General features: G+C 46.1%; 1 protein-coding gene across 1 annotated transcript in view; it reads right to left on the bottom strand.

Annotated features, from left to right (window-relative positions):
* Positions 1 to 10,184: 10,184 nt before the first annotated feature.
* Positions 10,185 to 20,722, bottom strand: part of LOC130514673 (cAMP-dependent protein kinase type I-beta regulatory subunit-like) — a 36,112-nt gene continuing 25,574 nt past the window's right edge. The window contains 4 exon segments of the mRNA XM_057014400.1: positions 10,185 to 11,499; positions 12,203 to 12,284; positions 16,198 to 16,319; positions 18,335 to 18,395. Of these exon segments, the coding sequence (XP_056870380.1) occupies positions 11,327 to 11,499; positions 12,203 to 12,284; positions 16,198 to 16,319; positions 18,335 to 18,395 (438 nt within the window). The 3' untranslated portion in view covers positions 10,185 to 11,326.

The following is a 20,722-nucleotide window of genomic DNA, read 5'->3' on the forward strand; positions in this document are numbered from 1 at the left end:
AGCAGCTCCGTGGCCCGTTGCGCCTCCCATCGCGTTTCGGTGATCGTGCAGTTATTCAGCAAGGAGCTGGTTGGCTGGTTGGATGACTTAAGACTCATGAGCATGTCCCCATCCCCCTCGCCCAGCGCGTGTGTCTTTGCGCGCGTGTGTGCGTGCGTGTGTGAATGAGTGAGAGTGAGTAACCCAGCCACCGAGAATCTGTAATCTAAATTGAATTCCATTGATTAGATTTCCAGCTGACAATGGAGAAACTGAGGCAAAGGGATGAGGATGCTCCTCACTCATCTCCAGTTCACAGCAAGAACCTAAAATAAAATTCAACTGGCCAAGGAAACCACGATGCTCAATTCATAAAATTAAGACACGCAGCTCTAAAGAAATGAGCAGGTCTGAAGAACCACGCGAAATCATTCAAAGGAAGATTTTGAAATCAAAGAAAAAGAATTGAGAAGCCGTAGCGTTTGAACCAACGTGCGTGGAGGCCGCGGACGTGATTGTGGGTCAAAGGAAGCGACTACTTTACGGCAGGTTAACAAGAGGCCAGTCTTAACACGTTGCGAGGAAGCTGGAGGCCTGAGTGCGGCGTGCTGCTGGGAGGTCTGGGAGAAGAGCCCGGGAGGCCTGATAAATGAGACACGGATACCTCCAGGAGCAGAGACACAGACAAGGTGCGTGCAAATTATCAGACAGAGGTGACAATCAGCAGGGAGCCATAGGTCATCCCAACCAGGTGGTCCGCCCTCCACCTTGTCCATTCAACCGGAGCACAGCGCCGAGGGCCGCCCCGGGGCTGTTATGGCTGGAAACAGGGAACGCCGAGCAGCAGCTGGTGGAGTGATCAATGCAACTATTTTAATAAGCCAATGAACTGTTAAATTTAGGAAGGTACCAGTGCTGTAAAATATTTACAAGTTATAAGTCCCTCACTGTCAAAATTCCTTCTTTTGAAGCCGCGTTTTATAAATGAATAATCCTTCAGTTCGACGTGGCGTGAGTACCCAGGACCGTTTAAGTCAAAATGACTAATACTGACCAGTGACAGGCCGGTTCATCATCACTCTCCCACCATGTCGTCATGGTTACGTCATAGGTCAGCCTCCCTGCCGGGATGTGCTCCCTCCTGAGTCATGCTTGATACAGGTGCATCATGCTGGGAAACTGGGAATCAGAGGAAGGAGACGGGACAGACCGATTGAGGATTAAAAAAACAAAAAAGGGAAAATGACCAAATTGGGACGAGACTTTGTTTGCCTTCTTTTCTGCATCAGCTACTGTTTTGGGCAACATGTTTACTGATGTCCATGACAACATTATCCTCGTGCAATGGGTTTATAGATGCTGTTGCACAGGAATAACGGCTATAAAGAGGAGACGGTAGCCCCTTCCCTCTAACCTCAGCCACATCGTTGCCATAGAGACAAATGTAGGGAAAAAAAGGGGGGGGATCTTCCAAGGAAGGGTGGATTTGAGTTGCGTCTCCCTCAGGAAATTTGACGGTGTCTCTGGGTGAAGTTGGCCTCGGTACAAAAGTGACCTTGGAATCTCAAATATCTTTCATTTGTAAAGGTTTTGAGTTTTACAAGACAGAGAAATGTGCAAGGAAATGCCCAGTTTGAGCTCAGACCAGTACCCCAGTACACTTTTTAATAGTTTCTATACTTGTCCCTGAGCCGTAGGTAGAATCAAGTTGTTCAGTGACTGTTGAGAAAACAAAATCAGGTTTTTCAAACTGAGCCTCACAGGAAACAAATCTAGACAGATTGTTCTTCATCTTCAGCCGTGGCAGCATAATAATATGTTGACATTGCTAAATAAAATGACTGTTTGTCTCTTATGTTCTCTTTTTATATTGTGGCGCAACTCTGATGTATTCAAATCAGCAGATCAGTCGAGACGATACGGCAACACGTTATTATCCGGAGTCGTGACTGATCCCAGCGGATGGAAAAATGAACTCTGCACCTGCAAAGAAACACGCGGAATCTAACACTTCTTGAGGAGCCATAAAAAGATAGCAGGGCTGCCAATAGAAACTCAAAGTACTGATAGTCACAGCTATGTTATTTGTCTGGGAGTCACTGCATGTTTCCATGGGGCATCCCTTTTCTACGGCACCTCGTAACGTCGTAGAGCGACTGGATTGGCCTGCAACAAAGAAACACACAGATCTGAAGGTGGTGTCTCCCTCAGGAACACTCAGCCATATCAAAAGCGTGAGTCACGGACATGAGGAGCAGGTCCTCGGCACACTATCGGGGTGAGCTCCGCCCTCCTCCTCCGGCTGAGCTCCAGCCCTGCTAACGAAAGGCCGAGCTAGCTGACGAGCTCCTTTGATGACAAAGTCGATTCCATTAGAGGGTGTTTTGATGTTTTCAGTGTGGAGCTCGTGTGTTATTTGACGCGAGCTTGTGTCTTGTAATAAGCTCATTAGAAGCTGTGGTTACCTTTATGGTCGGGTTACTCATGCGCTCGCGCAGACCCAGACGCACGCACGCACACACGCTCACTGGTAAGTAATTCAGGTGAATTTCCCAGGGGCAAAGGTACATTCCACAGGCTGGTAGCAATATAGATTGGACTTGGAAATTATCCAGTGCAGAGTGCATATCCAGGGCAACCTGCACATAAACAAGCAGCCACACAGAGTCACATGAAAAGGAACCGAAAGACACACTCTTTCTGCTTGTTCTCTGGAATATGAAGGGAGGCCAAGAACAGCAGCCACGCTAACAACTTACAACTGATCCTTGGTGCAGCTGCTCTTTTATAGGGATGATTACTGGCAGCCATTTACAGGCCTTCATCTCTCTGCCTGTATGAACTCCTCAGTGGGGCCTCTCAGCTTCCCTCTGGTCCCCTTTCTCCTTACAGGCGCTAGAGGTGTGCAGGGCCCAACTTCTCCTTCATAAGTCTCAATTGTGCAGTCAAGTTCACCTCTCAAAAAAAGTGCACCACGTGCACATAAATGCACAGAGCTGGCGGTGCATGGAAACCCTCCAGCTGCAACACATTACGCACTACAGCAGCGCACGTCTGTTGCTAAGGGACCGCGGGATCCTCTCCGTGTGATCTCCACTTCTGTCACCCTCTGGTCTGCTCCTGTCAGAACCGGTGCCGTTTTCACCAGTGAAAGCCTTCCTTTGAAACGGGGCAGGACTGGACATCTGGCAGACTGGGCACCCTCCCAGTGGACCCACATGCTTTCTCAGCAGACACGACTGCCCCCCCCCCCCCCTTATATCTGACTGTGCCATGAAACAGGAAGATCAAGTCCTCGCTTATTTTCCCAGTTGACACAGCTGGCACGTTCGCGCCTCTCGCTGCGCCAGCCCCGACTCTTCCCATCTGTTCTCCATATTTCTTCTAAGGTGGTGAAATGTACGTCAATTATTCTATTTGTACTGTGGGACGCAGGAAGAAATGTCATCGGGTGTGATGTTGCGGCCCTGACTTGGTGATGAGATGATAATGAGGCGGATCGTGAGTGCACGATTACAAACCAGAGTGGAAACTAATGTGAGGCTGCGATGTCGCCATCTAGTGGCAGGCTGCAGTAAAAGCAGATAGTTGTGGTTAAGTTTCAGAGGTGCAACTCCCACCTGGATGTTTTGTCCCAGTTTACTGTTGAACCTGTGATAAAAGCCATAGAAGATGATTTTTTAAATGTAAAAAATCGCTTTTGTGATAATAAGGACAGACAAGCGGTCCGCCGGATCGAGTGACTGAATTTTACAATAAATGGTGACACATGCAGACAATATTATTGTATTAATATTTCATAAACCAACTGGGAACCTTATACAGCACAATACCAGGCTTCATAGTGTCATAAAGTGGGAAGGACATTGTTAATTATGACTGCTGTTTACCAACATGTGCAGATTTTTAGTTAGATAATATAGGGCATCAATGATGTACAATTTTCTATACACTAGCTGTGAACAATTATTCTCTTTCCTTTCAAATGTTGCAGGTATGATAGGACTATATAGAAAATAATCTTTACAGTGGAATTGTTATTAATTTTAAACTGTAAAATGTTTTAATGTCATAATAACTCAGCTGCTAAACTGTAATTATTCTGATTCCATCTCCTATTAGCTGCCACTTATCTAACACTGGCCACAGGGTGCTGGAGTCTGTCCCAGCATGCACTGGGGAGAAGCAGGAATACACCCTGTAGAGGTTGTGACACACACACACACACCACACACACACACACACACACACCACACACACACACACACACACAGATAGATAGATGACTGCCCTGAGCCACTTTCACTGAGCTGGTTTGGCAGAAAGAAGATGTGAAGACACAGGAAGAAATCATTTTGGGCTTAGGAGTCGATGTTTAGTCCAGCGGTGGCTGCAGACCACAACAGCGTGTAGGACGCAACGGGCCTCGGCTCAACTCGGTGGCAGGAAATCCCATTTAGACTGACAAAATTAGACTTGCACCTCTGGTGCGGACGGACTCACATCTGCCGTCTTTGTACACTCACACAGACAGACGCGGTGGTGCGCCAACACTCTCGTTCTCCAATTTCCACAAATGGACGGGCAGACAGATGTGAAGCAATTCGGGCACAAGTCCTTACACGCAGTTCCCAGTTCTCCCTGTCCAAGCTCCGCTTTCCTTTAAACACTGCCTCTTTATTCCCTGAGAGACAAGGGAAGGAAAAAAAAACCTCTTTCTGCAAACAGAAAACAGGGGACTTCCAGGAGAAATAGCAGAGTAATTGCCGGTGCTCTGTTGTCTATCAAGACCTGACCTTTTTAACATGCGTTTGTCGTGTCAGGAGCAGTGGGAACCGGCGAGGAGGAAGAGAAGGGTCTCCCCAGCTCTGTGGTGGTCTGACTCAACCTCTCGCCCTCCTTCTCCAGACCCCCCACCCCCCACCCCCCAAAAGTCTCTGGGAACTAATACAAGGTCCCCATGTTCTGCTTGTTTGGAGGCTAAGAGGGGAGAACGCGGCTAAACCACAAATCAGACTCTTGGCTGGGGGACATCAAAGACAGAAGATGTGTCAGGGCAGCGCTAGGATGTCCTGCTTCAGTCCCAGGGGGGATGGAGGAAAGTTGCATGTCTCTGTCACAATCCCAGATTTTAGTAGCACAAACCTTTTGGGAAAATAGCTGACTTATATCACATATACATTGCCCGGGCCTGAAATATGGGAGATTGAACATGTGATATATATTCACAGGGACATACTCATAATAAACATACAAGAGTTTATTGGATAGTAAATCAATGCTAAGTGGAAATAAATGGCTTTGGCTGGCAGAGGAAAGGTCTTCCAAACAAACAGCTTGAGACGAATATCAAAAGGGGAAAAAGCAGATTTGACGTCAGTGACGGAGCTCCGAAAACTGTCCAAGCAGCAGGGAGGACTGATTGTCCCGGTGTTCAGGTTATGTCACCCCATGACAGATAGGCTCAGCTCACAGATGGGGCACACAAAGCTGTCCTCAGAAATGTATTAGGAGGAGTTAAGCCCATAATTACACCAATTGGCATGTCAGAGTTGGACTTTCACTTCATTATTCACCCTCCCTCGTCCCTCTTGTCTTTCACTAGGCATAAGCTGCCTTGCTGATGGGGCAGGAACCAGGGGTCGTCATGATGATGACGGTGCTGGCGAGTTGCAAGTTGGAGAGGATAGAGGGTTCTGTAACGGGGGGATTAGGGAGGGGAATTTCTCCATTTGGCTTGAAAGACACCAGCCTACAGAGACAAAGGGGAAAGACCAGAAACGGGGTTGTGATTAAGAGCAGATTAGGACTAGTTAGAGAATCCACTTTGCTGCACCTGGTTATTCGCTGCGTTACCAGTGAGGTCCAGCCTCAGGGTCTAGAGGGACTCCAGGTAACCAATACAGCACAGGGCTGAGCTGCACGTGGGATTTTCCTCAGGACCGAGCGATTCCTGAGGCAACCAAACCCTCCTGCCCCATGGAGCTGCTTAACCCCCGGGAGAGACGGCCCGACCCGGTTTATGGACGGTACCACAACGCTGTTTCACACACATCGTGGTAACGATTAACAGTGGTTAATGTGAGCCCCCCCGACCGCATGGAGTTCCCAATTACGAAGACTGGAAGCAACAATAAAGCTGCTGTTAAAAATAATTGCCTCAAGTTTTGGCCCTGATGCTGTTTTTGTTGTTATTATTGGAGGCCGTCAAGGTAGTGTTGCGTAGAAGCCGGTTGAGGTCATCAGCTAACGGAAGGAAAAGGAAAAATAGATTACATGAGTCATTTCGTAAGACAAAGCACAGATTTTCTACCACTTGCTTGCATAGAAAAGCGTTGAACATATTAGTCCATCCTCTGAGGAGCCTGATTTGGACTTGGACACAGAGACGAACAGCAAAAACACCTCTTTCAACTCCCCCTCTCCACGGACTCACGGCGAAGTGTCAAAATCCCAAAGCAGGGAGAGATCACAACAAACTGATTACCAACAGGAAGTGGCTCCATTATGGGCTTAAAGTCAGGAGAAGGTGCTCTCTGGTTACAGCACTCACCCAAATCCACACATTCCTGCAGGGTTTAGGGAGAGCCAGGTCATCCCTGCGGACTGTGCTCCCCGGCCACTGCCTCCACCCAGGGGCACAGCTCAGGGCGTCTGGGGGTCTCCGATGAGGGCCTGCAGTGGTGTGGATATGGAGGGTGGCCCACTAATCTGGAGGCACTTGACAGGCCTCGAGTTTTACTTTGCACACCTGCAGCCAGTGGACGTGTTTCAGCAGATGAGGTGGACCCTTCACATTCACTTTGACAGCTTTATACTACATGGAGAAAATGTCCGAATGTCAAAATCAGTATTCAAATGTAATTTACTTCTAATGGTAACAGTACCTTTCTTACATGTACTATCATTAGGCATGTTGTTCTATAGCTTAGCTTAGCAAATATGGAGGGCCAGAGCAACGGCGCTGGCATATGAGCCACAGCTGGCTGACTTCACTACTCCATCACTGCACGTCAATACGTCTCATGCACTCTCTAAGAGGAAGAATCTTTCACAACTCGGACATCAATCAGCTTTTTTGACCATCCCAAAGCCAAAGATTAACATCATCTCAGAGGGCTTTTCAGGCCACCCTTTAATAGTCCAACAGGGACTTTTCCCTCAATGCATTCCTCCATCTGCCTAATGTGATTAGAGCGCCACTACTTTTGTGTCCTGCACTCAAACCTCCTAACGATTCCTCCGAGTGGAGGAGGAGGAGTTGCTGAAAAAAGCAGGCGGCAGCCTGAGCAGCCTCCCGGGGGACTGAAGTCAGAATTAAAGTGGGGAGGTGGATCGTGCTGTGGAGGATCAGCCAGTAGATTGAAGAGTCATGATCCTCGTTGGAACGTCTCACTCGGAAAAATGCTCCGGACACATTTTCCCCCTTGCAAACACAGAATATTTCTAGACCATTGAGGCTTTTGTTTGTTGCTTTTTGTTCAGAGGCGAGTCCCCAATGTTCCGTTGGCTGGGAAAAGCTTTGAAACTGAGGCCAACATTGAGGGGGGGGGGCTCAGCTAAGTGTTGGTAAATCTACACATGTGAATTATTTACTCCTCGTCCAGCAGGAAATGATGAACGATAAGCTTGGGAAAGAAAAGCAGCAAAATAAACATTTTTTTTCATCTCTCCCGCCACTTTTTAAAAACTATTCCTCTCTTCACCCTTTCTGTCTCCTGAGGGACAGTGATCCGTTTTAATGGGGTTTAAAGGGTTAAACTGGCTGAAATCTAAAGCCACACTTTCAGGAATCACATTTCTTGATAAGAACAACATATTCTAAGTTGTTTTTCTGCACAAATGTCTCTGACCACAAAAGCATCACTGTCCACTGGTATATAAACGTCGGTAACCAGCCACTAGCCAGTGGAAATCTGGTTAGTTTACTGTCCATTTCTGGACTTCCTTGGCCAAACGTCCTCAGCTGCCTTTTCAGTTATGATGCGGTTTGTCAGCGTAAATCACACCATCGGCAGCCTGATTTTCCTGAGATGGACTTTAACTCAACCCTCCGTTATTTGGGGGCTTCCATTTAACTGAGCTGGACCTTGTGATGATCTGCTGACCCAATTTATGACTCTCTTTCTCCCCCCTGACCTCAGCTCAACACCCCTCTCTCATCCCTAACCTTTCAATCCCATCAGCCTCACTATTGCTCAATCACCTGTGACCATTCCCTGGGTGAGGACCTTTGACCCCACGGGGTCGTGATTAGAGCTGAGAATCAGAGCGGCAGAAGACGGGACCGGCCAGGGATGGGATGTTTATGGGCGACCCAGGCAGGCTGGACTGGAAAGAGCTGATTGTCAAAGATGGTCGTTTGTGTTGTGTTGCCCTGCGTTACCCTGAAGCACCTCAGGCCAGCGGACAGATGCAAACATGGCAGGAAATGGTGGTGAAGGCTACCACAGTCAGCTCTACAGGAACTGAGTAGCAGCATGTGAACCATCCATACAACTGCAGCCCCAGCCATCTCAACTATTCAAGGCAATCGGTATATTTCAAGTCGGTGCAGTCAAGTATCTGTCCCCTACATGAGGAGGCAAAACGGTCCAATGTGGGAATAAATTCTTTCGAAATGATCTCGGAGGGGTTCTCACTGGATTTCACACTACTCAGGAGTGCACTTAAAGCTTGCATTCTTCTTCCTCTCCTCCACATCTTCTTCTCTCCAGTCATCCCTGCCAACTCGGACGACAAAAAGCACAAGAGTGTCACGGTGAAACTGTGGGAGCAGCCAGGAGTTGTAGCTCAGCTGGGGCTCATTTATCCTGGTGATGCTCTCATGGAGGACCTCTGGTTTGTTTGCTGCACACAGGGGCTAAATAGTTGTAAAACCGGACAGCGAGGCATTTAAATCCATGGGAATTAAGTAATTTTACAAGCTGGTTTTTCCTGGAATAACCCTCACATGATGCATAACAAGGATATTTTTTGCCCCTTGAGGATGTTTAAAGGAATGTAGATGTTCAAACAGTCTCACAGTTTAATGTTGTTGGCTTCCTCTTAATGTGATAATCACGCGTCCTTTAACATGAGGCTGTGTTGCTGTACCATTAGCCTCGGCGGGGGAAGAGTTCCTGATCTGACTGAAATAAAAGGTTGGTAAAGAAGTGTGTGAAAGTGCCGAGACGCTGGCAGAGTGCCACAGCAACAAGGCCCCTTCTTACCTCTCATGCCACGATGCCAAGTTTTCCCTGGCCCACCCACCACGGCCTGATAATGGTGCTGCCCGATCAGGCGCTCCACGTGCACAAGCGTGCACAAAACCAAGGTCACTTTGAGTTCTGACTCTGTTGCTGCCACATATTGTCATATTGATTGGCACTTTGGTTGATTGATGTTTGTGAGCATTAGGCTAATGTAGAGGGAGAAAATGATAAAATTAATAAATGTGAAAGATGTTGCCATAGCGAGAGCACCAACTGGGGATTGGACAAGTCATGACTAAATAAAAAATAAAGTACATTTATAATGTATGTATCAAACAAAAGCAGTCAATTTCTGAAGTCTATACACACACACATATATACTGTATATATATATTATATATAAAGGCATATCTCTATCATAAATACCATTTAAATTGTAATTGTTGTGTAAACGACAGATCAAATGGACATGAAATCAGTCATTTCTCCTCCCGAGTCGTCATTCACTTCAGGATAAACATCAAGCTGATTCATGCTATCTGTGCTTAACTGATGAGGACATGTTGAAAAAAAAATCAGTCGCAGACCCTCAAAATTGGAGTTCATGTGTGTTAGTGTGTGCTGTCAGAGTGATGAAGGTGTGTGTGTCGGTCTGTGTGGGGATGTCGGTGAGTTGGGGGTGCATTCCTCACTTGATTTAGTGGGCATTAAGGTGAAGAGGAATGTTTCAAAGCTGTAGCAGCCTTCTGACAGCTCAGACTGATGGATGGTGGACACTTGGATTCATGGGAGGAGGATGGAGAGCAGAGGAGAGGAATAAGATTGTTCAGGGAATTAAGAGAGAGAGAGAGAGAGAGAGAGAGAGAGAGAGAGAGAGAGCGAGAACACCAAACAGGAGGGAACAAGAGGGTGCCAGAAGTCAGGATAAAGGATGGGAAAAAATGTGAATGGGAGTCATATTCTCACACAAAAGAGTGGCTGATCAAGAGAAAATAAGTCAAATGAGGCAGGTTTCAGAAGCTTATCTTTATTTGCTTAAGATGGGTTGATAGTTGAAAGAAACAGATACATAGAGAAAGATTATTTTCATAAGGGCTCATTTGGGCTTATACAACATAGTTGCTGCTGGCTTGGCTGTGCAACGTCAACAGATCAAAGAAAAGCAACACAAACGTGTTTATTTATTTTCTCATCTTATTTTAATATAATGATATAAGTCTTGAAAACAGCTAAAGCAAACATTTGTTTCGACTAAAATGGTCCTAAATGGTGCCAGAGCGCTGATGTAGCAAATGTGTGCGTGTGCATGTATGTGTGTGTCTGCGTGAGTGTGTGTTTCACACAGTCCTGAGATGGTGTGGGCATATACAGAAGGGCTTTATGTTTCATGTCAGTGTGTTTCAGACTGTGTGTGAATGAGAACCAGACTGAAACCACTGCTGCCCCTCTGAGGAGGGGCTCTGAAATCAAAACCCACTTCAGGGACAAAAAAACAAAACAAAACCTTTTTGCTCAAAAAAAGCAAACTTGTTCATTTGTCACATGAAAACTCAACAAATAAGCTCAGATAACAATCCCCTAATAGATAACTGCAGTGAAACCAAATGTTTTCAGACCTCTACGCTCTAAGGAACAGAGGTGTGTGTGTGGGACCAGACACTGAAACACAACAAAAAGTTAAAAAAGGCACACCACAAACAGCCATCAAAGAAATATATACTATCTCCCGCTACTGAATGTAACCATGACTTCGTTTGATCCTTCTTTCCTGAATCTTCCTAGAATCTTTGTAACTTCATAAAAGTGCAAAAGCCGTTTGTTTTCTATAAACATGCATCACGTACAGATGACGCACTGCACACACGTCTCATTTACAGTTAAATGATCAAAGGTCGCTGTCTCGAGTCGGACGTTTACGCGTCTGCATGTTGTTGTTGTTGTTTTACATAAAGCTACGTGACAGCACAGGTCAAAGTGCACACCATCAAAGAAGAAAAGAGAGCTGCAAAAAGGAAAGGGGGAAAAAATGCAAGAAAAAGCGGCGAGATGTAAAACTGATGTCCTTTACCCTGATTCCACACCTCTTCCCACCTTAAACTGGGACGCTGACACCGCCCGCCCTTCGCTCGAGGCGCCCAGAGGGGCCCGAGGAGTCACACGGTGAGCGAGATGAAGCTGTTGTATCTCTGGATGTTCCTCTTGAGAATCTCCGAGCACGGCCCCAGCACGCGTTCAAAGCGGATCCTGTCCAGCTTCACGCATTTGAGCGGGCCCCGAGCCACGACGGTGGCCGCCCTGGGGCGGTTCAGCAGCAGGGCGATTTCACCTGAGGAGGAGGGTCAGCTCTTACTGGGGGCTCCACTTTTTATTTAAAAGCAAATGAATTATTATACCTGACTAGTTGAAAAACTTATTTCCAGACAGCGGCAAACATAATGGTTCAAACATTCAAGTGGTTTTGTACTTTTTTCTGTCATACTGGTTTCCCATTAATGTTTATATATAGTGCTGTATAAATTGAATTTAACTTGAAGTGTTGCCCACCACATCAAACCGGCCCGCTCTGGATTAAATCCCCTTCTGTGCAAAGTGAAGTACCACCCGCTAAAGCAGCCCCCAGAGAAACATGGGCTCTAAAGTCGATCTCGCTCGTTTCGTGGCAGAAAGGGGCGTGGCCTGTGCAGACGTCGCTGCTAAAAGGTTGATGAATGTGCGACTAATGGCGTCAGAGTTATAGGCCCAGTTGGCAGACATGTCGGTCTCGTATCTGTGGCTTCCTGTTTCATAAATTGCCCCACCAGGCCTTTAGGTGTTGGCCGCGACGGAGGCGGAAAATAGAAGAATAAGAATCTTATTAAACTGGGTTTCCAGCAGCACAGGCTGTAATCGCCCAATCCACCTTCGCTGGTGAAAGTGGGCTGTTGTCGGGGCATACGATCGCATGTCTGTCATATTTTAGTGTCCTTGTGCGGTGCAGTCTTGATACGATGTGAGCTGTTGCTTTAACACATTTTTATGTGTTAACTCACCAAAGTAGTCAGAGGGTCCGAGACGTCCAACCTCCACATACTCCTCATTATCAGACCTGCGCTGCAGCACAGAAGCGATTCCCTGGAGATGGGGAAGAAAAGAAGAATTATATGAGCAAAATTAAAAGGCTACAGACAAGAGAAAGATGGGATGAGAGGAAGAGAATAAGAGGAGGAGGGGTTTTTGATGAAAAACCAAAAAGAAAGAAGGAGGAGGAGTTCTTCAGCAAAGGGCTGAAATCCACCAGGAGGATTAAGCCAAGCAGAAATTCCTTTGCATTATGAGGACACAGGTGCACAGGATTTAAGCCACTTTTTGGAGGGACAGACAGCAGCTCTGTGGATGTGCATGAGGAGAAACACAAACCGACGCATTCTGAAGACATTCCAGCTCTGACAGACCTCACAGCTTCAACAGTAATTTATCCAGAGTGGAATAAATACAAAGACAAAATACCCAAATGGCTTTAGTTGCATTTACACTGAGTGAGCAACAATGAATCATCTCAGATTCGGACTGCCAACGCCAAACTGTCTCCGAAGGACCTCAGAAACGCTCCAATGTTAGCATGTTGCTAAGCTACGGTACCAAACATGGACGGCCGGGCCACAGACCGGCTAAAGCAAACTCTCTCACACACATACAGTGAGAAAATCGACAGCTGAGGCCTGTTGGACAGACTCACCAACCATGCATATTACATCACCCGTTGGTTGTGTTTGTGTGTGAGAGTCTTCTGAAAAGTAGAATGACGGAAATCTGATTTCCGCTCAAGCTGCCCAGCAGACGATAGCAGTTATTGCCCCATCCTGCAGCTGTTGACGAACCTCGTAAGCAGTTTAGGGACACTTTGCTAACATTTATCTGTGCGCGCATTTACAGAGGCCATGAGGGGTGTTACTGCGTATAGTGCAGCATTCACATCTGACAGGTAAAACACAAATCCAATGGAGGGGAACTTCCCAGCCCGTCTTCTGGAGGAGGCTTGACTGTTCCAGGACTCGCTGGCTTTAATCCGTCTCTGCTCTGCTCTGTTTGGGCCGTCTGCTGACCAGGATAATAATGTTAATATGAATATAATGAGCTTTAATGAGAACCAAAAAAAGTGCTGGCTCTTTCCTGCAGGCGAACGGCACAAAGGTGAGACTGTATTTAGGTGAAAGGGATATGTGTGACTAAAGGGTTGGTGGTTTATATGACCTGCAGAGAGGTGGGAGATCCCCTTTACATAAGTTTGGGCCTTTCTCTGTGTGCGAACGCTGAAATGTAAAGAGTCGCTGGCCCAGAGTGCAGCTCTGCTGCGACAACCCCGATGCACGAGTCTGCCTTTGTGTCTGCCCTAGTTATTTTCACCTGTCTCCATTCAGCATCCTGTTCACATGTTGCCCTTCTTTCACTTGCCAGTTTTCAGTTTCCTGCATCTGTTCCCTTTCTAACCCTTTCCCCAACATCTCAGCATTCCTCTTTCCTGCTCTAATCTTCATGTACTTTTGTTACTTTGTTTTTTTCCTGTGTCCAGTATCAGGATTCAGGTCCTTCCAGATGCTGACAAACACACAAAACATACATACTGCAACTGTCGCTGTCTTTTTAATCTAATAAAAGAAATAAAAATGTGGCGCCGGATGACCAAGACCAGACTTTGTTCTGTCGTGATTACGTTTACAGCAATAAAACTGTATTAATGATATAGCAATAAAATCCACTCCTGATAAAAGTTCCCCATTGATTCCTGCTTCTTTTGTGCTTCAAATGAAACATTACTACTAAACCTACAATTACTGCTCCTCAAATTAATCATTTCAAACTTTTAAACAGCAGTCAAGCTGCAGATAAAAGATATTCTGACATAGACAGTAATAACAATAAAGATAAAGTGCTCGTATCCTGTGAGTGCACGTGTCGTCTCTGTGAAGTTTATGATGTAGCATTTTGCTCCATTTGGTGGTGAGTCCATTGTAATCACTGGACGTGAACGCGACAGAAGTGGTATAAAGCAGAACGTGAATGGGGCAGAAAGCGGAGGATGTGGCATCGCAGCGTCTGTGTTTACAACAGTCGGAATCCTCTCCTTTCTATTCATGTCAAAACAAAGAAAGTGAGACAGCGCAGTGCTGTCATGTACAGTAATTCATTGGTGCACAGGACTCGCCCAGTGTGGTCCAGATAACCATCACATACTGTACCTCCCTGGGGGCAGCACTCTGCTCCAGATATGTGGTATATAAACAACGACACTGCCGACACGGTGCGAACGACAGGCAGCGACAGGAGCGAGAGAGGCGTGTTATAAACAGTGAAGAAAGTGAAAATGCTGAAAATCTTCACTAAAAGAGCACTAAAAACATACAAACATCGAGCACAGTGAGGCTGATCAGGGCCACGTGTCACAGTTCGGTGCCTCGCACAGGAGATGTAGCATCTAGAAGATCGACCACAGGCGCAAACAGTGAGGCGTAGAGATGGAGGTGCCAGGCAGAAAGTATAACAGGAAGGTGAGAGCCTGTGTAACCTGTTCACAAGGCCACCCGGCACCAGCGGCATCTGCACCTTCTCACTCTGACACGATGCATATGCACAAGATGGGTCTGTCGCAAACTGCGGCGATAACACACTTTTAAGACGGGAGATTTTTCAGTCGATGGTTTTACCCACAAACATTGATCATTCTGTGAAAAACGCATTGGCTAAATTGCATTTTAGGGCCTCCACATCAGTTAAACTGCTGGGTGATAAACTGCGGGGAAGGCTGAGAGGATTTCTCTTCTGTGGCACCCACTGGGACACTTTAAGACCCTCAGTGTGATTACTTCTGAATGGGGTCAAACAAAAGGAAAACATTAAAATTCAAGCCAATTCTGGGAGAAGACTGCTTGAATGAAAAGTGAGCTGATTCTGTAAGCAAATTATTAAAAACAACAATTAAATTCTAAAGATTTTAGTCATTTAGTCCGGCAGAAATATGAGTTCCTCAGTACCAGTGACATCAACTGGATACTTTATTAACATGTGAGCTACTCTGAGGACTTCAGGAAAACTGCCATGTACCAGGAGAACAGGGGAAAGGGGAGAGCAGTACATCCCCTTCTGTCTACTGGTCCTCCCTTCCTGCAAGTGCACGAATTGAAAGGGCAGAAGTGAAGTGACAGGTGAAGAAGGACCAACATGTATGTATGAAAAACACTTCAGGTGACTTGAGAGGACGTCAAATTGAAGAAAACAGAACATTAAACGCTAATCTTTCTTCTGTGTTGCTTTTTTGTGCTCATCATCAGCGTCCTTGTTTTGTCTCCCTGATGTCTTGCAGTCGTCTCCCCCCACCCGCGCTCTCCTTCTCTTTCCCTGTCTCTCCTCTCCCGTCTCCCTGGAGGCTGGATCCTGGTCCTGGCTCCTGACCCCATGTGAAAGCTAGTAACACACATACCACGTCAGTTCACTCTAGTCTGGGAAAGTCAGGCCCCGCTGCATTTGAGAGGAAGGGAGTGATTAACACTTAAGAGATATAAGTAGGAGAGATAGGAGAGTGGGATGAAGCTACTTCTGGTATAAATAGGATGGAATAAAAAGCTCGCAATCTTTTAAACCACCTCTGTCTGAAAAGTCTTCGTCTAAGGATGACGAGGGAGAGTAGAAAAGCTGTCCCTAACCATGCTCATGCTGGAACTACAGCAGCTGAGAGCAACTAACCATCAGGTCTGAGGCTGAGGGGACAAAACACCTGAAGCTGCACCCCTGCTTGAGAGGGAACTGGTGACGGGACCCTGGTGAGGGCTGTGTAAGTAGAGAGTTCATGCCAGGATGACAGGCAGGGGGGCCTCAGGGGAAAACTGTGTGTCAGTTTCTGTGTGTGATATATGCATCAGCCACCTGAGTGTCCACCTGATGACACTCCCCAAATGTCAGCGTAGGCTGTTTCCAGGACGTGTGCTGGTAAAACACAGTTGAGGCCTGTAGAATCACCGCCGAGGCTTCAAGGCCCCCCCACAGACTTTACCTCTGTGATAATGAAGAAGTCGTTGCCAGGTGCTCCTTGCACTACAATCTTCTCCCCGTCTTCAAACTGAACAGGCTCCAAGGCATCAGCCACCGTCAAGCGCTCCCACTTATCCAGCGACTCTGCGGACGGAAAACGAGCCACAACAGTTGGTTAGAGATCCCTGATAAACAGTAACATGTGTTTTCCATGGTCTGTGAGGTGGGCCGCTGTTCAAGTAGGGTGGGAATCATAATTCCCCCCTATTTCCAATATTCTCCAATTCCAACAACCTCCTTCTTATAAATTACCCATAAAATTGCAAGATTTTAAGTTTATTGATTCCATCAGAGGCGGTACAGTGAGGTCAGATGCTTGTTATACCATTTGTTTTGTTTTTACCTTGGAAAAAGTCTAAATGAACTATGTGATTTCATATACTGTAATATGCATATGAAAGTTGAGCATTTTTGTAAAGACGTGAGAAAAGTACAAACCAGTGATAGATGGTGAGATAAACAATACTTCTTTTCATTAAGTCAACACCGCTCTTGTTTTTTAAAAGGTCTTACATTTAATTGTCCTCGAAACCCTCAAAAGCAGATTTCTTCCATTTTTAGACATTTTTGCATGTCAACAGATTTTGAAAGAGCCCAGCTGTGAAGCTGTGACAGAATCTTTTTTTTTTTTCTGGTTTGTTTGGTTGGATCACGAAGGCCAGAGCCAGCTGTCTTTCCGATCGTCCGACCACATGTTCACTGATGTGGTCGGGCAGATTTTCACTGGTGGACTATTTTCCAGATCAAGCGGTTTCACCAAACACTGATATACTTTCCACTGGAAGGCCCAAATTAAGTTATTCCTCTCGTCTGTGACACTCCAGATTATTTTCACTGACTATGGAGCCACAAAATGTGACACCTTGACTTGTGCTTTGTGAGATAAACAGGTGATGCAGTGTTTTGATTCGTCTGTGCTTTGAGCCAGAGGCAAATATCCACAGCAGAACCTGTCTCAGACTGCTGTTGTCTGATTTACTCGGCGTATCAGTGTGTGTAAATGTATACGTATTTAGGATTAACTAAGGTGAAGTCTGCTCAGTTGAAGGTGTCCAGTGTCCCCTCCAGTGGGGCCGTGATGTCTCCCGGCACCAGCTAAAGGCGGCAGGCCCCATAGCTGTGACCCCAAACAGCTCGGCGTGTAATGCGATACACAAATGTGCCGACTTAAGAGCCGACATTTCACGCTTGGCAGAGCCTGCACCCACTTGGATCACCTTGCTGCACACATGCACAGGGAGATTGGGATGTTGAAGCCTATGTGTGCACACAACAAAGAGAACGTTGTTTTTTTTGGGGGGGGGGTTACCCCTTCTCTCCTCAACATCAAGGGCTTGTACCCAATTTTGTGACTATCTCAAAAATCAAAAACAAACGAAAACATTCCCGCCTCCGACCCCTCCTCCAGTTCAGAGAGGAAAAGGTGAGAAGCAGTGTGACAGAAACAGGAATGAGGGGCGGAAAGGAGGGAGGCGGCCATTTGAATACACAGCCGTCAAAAAAAGGGAGACGCCGAAGAAAGGAAGTGAGTGAAAGGAGAGTGGATCTCACAGGGAGACTTTTCCTTAGGCCCCAATTGAGTGTATGTGTTTACTCAGCCAGCTAATAACTCTGTACAGGGGGGCACGGCCTTACTCTATACACACCAAGCACACCATTAGGTGGAAAGAGATGAGACGCCAGTTCCAACTGCGTCCCATTCTGAATATCTGAATGAATCTCATTTATAGTTCCCACAGACTCCGTGGCCTCGATGGCTGGTGTTTCCCAAAGTCCGCGAAGAAAAGAGAGGCTTAGCTTAACTCCCTGGTCTGTAATTGTCCACGTATAGACATTGGAGAGTGTGACTGGTTTTAGTATGAACTTTGCTTGAAGATTAGCACTGTACACACAGACCTCACTCAGTTATGGACCTACTGTGACAATGTGTGCCTGTGTTTATGTGGGCTAATCTACAGTATATGGTCTTCAGCAGATTTAGCTATCTGAGTCTCTTAACCTTTGTGGTTAAGGTCAATGCGCACACTATCACAGTGTTCTTTAATGCAAAATAATTAGTAATACATAAATGTAATCCACAGTTAACTCCGCAGGCTTACCAAGGATGGAGACCTTGCTGAGGAACTCTTCATACATCTTCCTCTTCCTCAGTGTGCTGCCCTGTGAGACAAACATAAGTCTGAGTTAATACGAAAGGGGTCAAACTTTAAGAAATACTCAATTGTAGGGGTCGCTATAAACGAGAGGTGGTGTCCAGTGCACGAGCAGAATGTGTGTGTGTGCACATTTCCCTTGACTGCTTCTGCTATGAGCATCAGGTGCTTCCTGTCAAGTCTTGACCCAGAGGACCCCTCTTTCCTAAAATGCACCCCCCCCATCCATTTGCGAAGAGAAACCGAGCCAACAAAAGGAGAAACAAAATCAGCGAGCAGAGATCCACCTCAGCCTGTCTCTGCATGTGGGAATGATACATGGAGGCTTTTCCGTCCCACTGCTGCATCTAATTTTATATCGTTTCACTTTTTGTCCTGAAATGGAAGAAATGCTCCCATGTGAGCCAACGTCGAGCTCAAAATGGTAAACAACGTGATTAAAGGAATCCTGCGCTGTGTGTGTCTGCAGTCTGTTTTCACTTCTGCCACTTATGCATTGCTGCTATTCCTGCAGAGATGAAACTTCATGCTCATTAAGGAGGCACTTACAAATGCTCACGTACGTACATTGCACCCACAAACAACACACGTAGTCTGCCTTCCACAAAGACGTTGGGTTAATTTATAGGTTCCCTATAGCACTCCTCAGACAGGCTTCCATAGCTTAAAGGCTTAGGTTGTATACATAACACTACACACAGAACACAGCCGGTCTGATTTATGCCGCTGGTGTAAGAAGGGCTGGGTGGGCCTGAGTGTTGTCACCAGCAAGGTCTTTAATGGATCTAAAGGAATGAAAGAGACTCAGTTACATTGTTTAGCTTTTTTTTTTGTTTATTGTAATAATCTCTTCTGGTCTTTATATAATTTTTTGCATTGTATTTGTCTATCCTCCCACTTGGGAGGGCTGAGGCATGCTTTATACTTAAGACTCTGCTCCTCTCATGGTTTAAGAAGCAGCCTTCGAGTTAGAGGTGTGGGCCGAAGCCACCTCAAACCAATCCCACGCCTTCGTCTCTGTCTAGGGGAAAACCTTAAAGTATGAATGAAATGTTTTCTGACGGTGGCCTCGCAGTTTGTTAATGGCTTTGTAGCTGCACGTGTTAAAATGCGTGACTGGCGGATATACAAGGCATGGGATGTATTTATCACAGCCGATGGTATTACATTGTTTACTACAAGCAGTCGCTGGATCAGGAAGTGGTCAGGTGGTCTTAAAAGTCTACTAAACAGCACTACTACTTACTGTCAAACTTGCTGACAGTTGTGGACTTTTCTAAACACTGGTCCAGCTTTTTTACATTCATACTTGGGCCTTGGTTCAAGAAAAACTGAGCACAAATGCTTGATTCAGACTGATAAAACTGTGAGACTGATGGCAGCAGCAGCACATCTCCCAGAGGCTTCAAAAAGCTGCAGATGCACACACAGCATATTTTTCCTGGCAAAATGCGCGAAGATGCAGACACAAACACACGCAAACATACCTAAACACCCAGATAACACTCCCTGTGTTGGCCTAAGACATGGCCAGAATACTTCACTTTATAAAAACAGCCTTACAAATCACTGACAGCAGTAATTAACTGCAGGTTCATATAATTAAATTCTGCGTCACCCCGTCTCCCCTCTTGCTTCTGCTGCTGCGGCTGATGGAACAAATGAAGGAGCGGGAGAGGGAATCATATGAAGGAAAGGTTAGCAGGCACTGCGCCCTCAGTTAAACTGTGTGCTTAAGAGGTGACGCGAGTGCAGAAAGGTCTAAACACAGACTTTCTGCTGAGCTAAACTCTTCAACACAGAGCAGAAGGTTCACAGCTGATGAAAGCACACACGTGGGTGTTTGGAAAGCTAATTGAAGGTTAACAAAGTAAAAGTTGAGGTTGTGTTTGTTTGGGCATGGTGCCTCACGCCAGCACGCGTCCCCCCTTTCATATACATACATGCTGTAATTACCATTTTGATTATCTAACAAAGTGTACGTGTGTGGGAATTTGTATGCACCTAGGGCAGAATACCTTGTGTTTCCAGTTTAAATATTTTGGATATTCCTACTAGATAAGCTCCTGGAGCTAGAAGTTTATGTAGACACTAAGGTTGACCCCATTTTCTTCCACAGCCACCCCCTGCCCCCACTTTCTTCATTTATCATCACATCTACATTCCTAAAAAGGGAAGATGCTGGGACGTGAGTGGCTGGGACTTTGTTTTGTGACTTCTGTACTGTTTATTTTGACCCTTAGAAAAGAAAGAAATAAAACCTCCTTAAGTGTTTAAGGAAACTCAAGTTGGCGGAGCGGCTGAAGCTGCTACATGAGTGAAAGACTGCAAATG

The sequence above is a fragment of the Takifugu flavidus genome, chromosome 18 (assembly GCF_003711565.1).
Source record: "Takifugu flavidus isolate HTHZ2018 chromosome 18, ASM371156v2, whole genome shotgun sequence".
In the NCBI taxonomy this organism is placed as follows: Eukaryota; Metazoa; Chordata; class Actinopteri; order Tetraodontiformes; family Tetraodontidae; genus Takifugu; species Takifugu flavidus.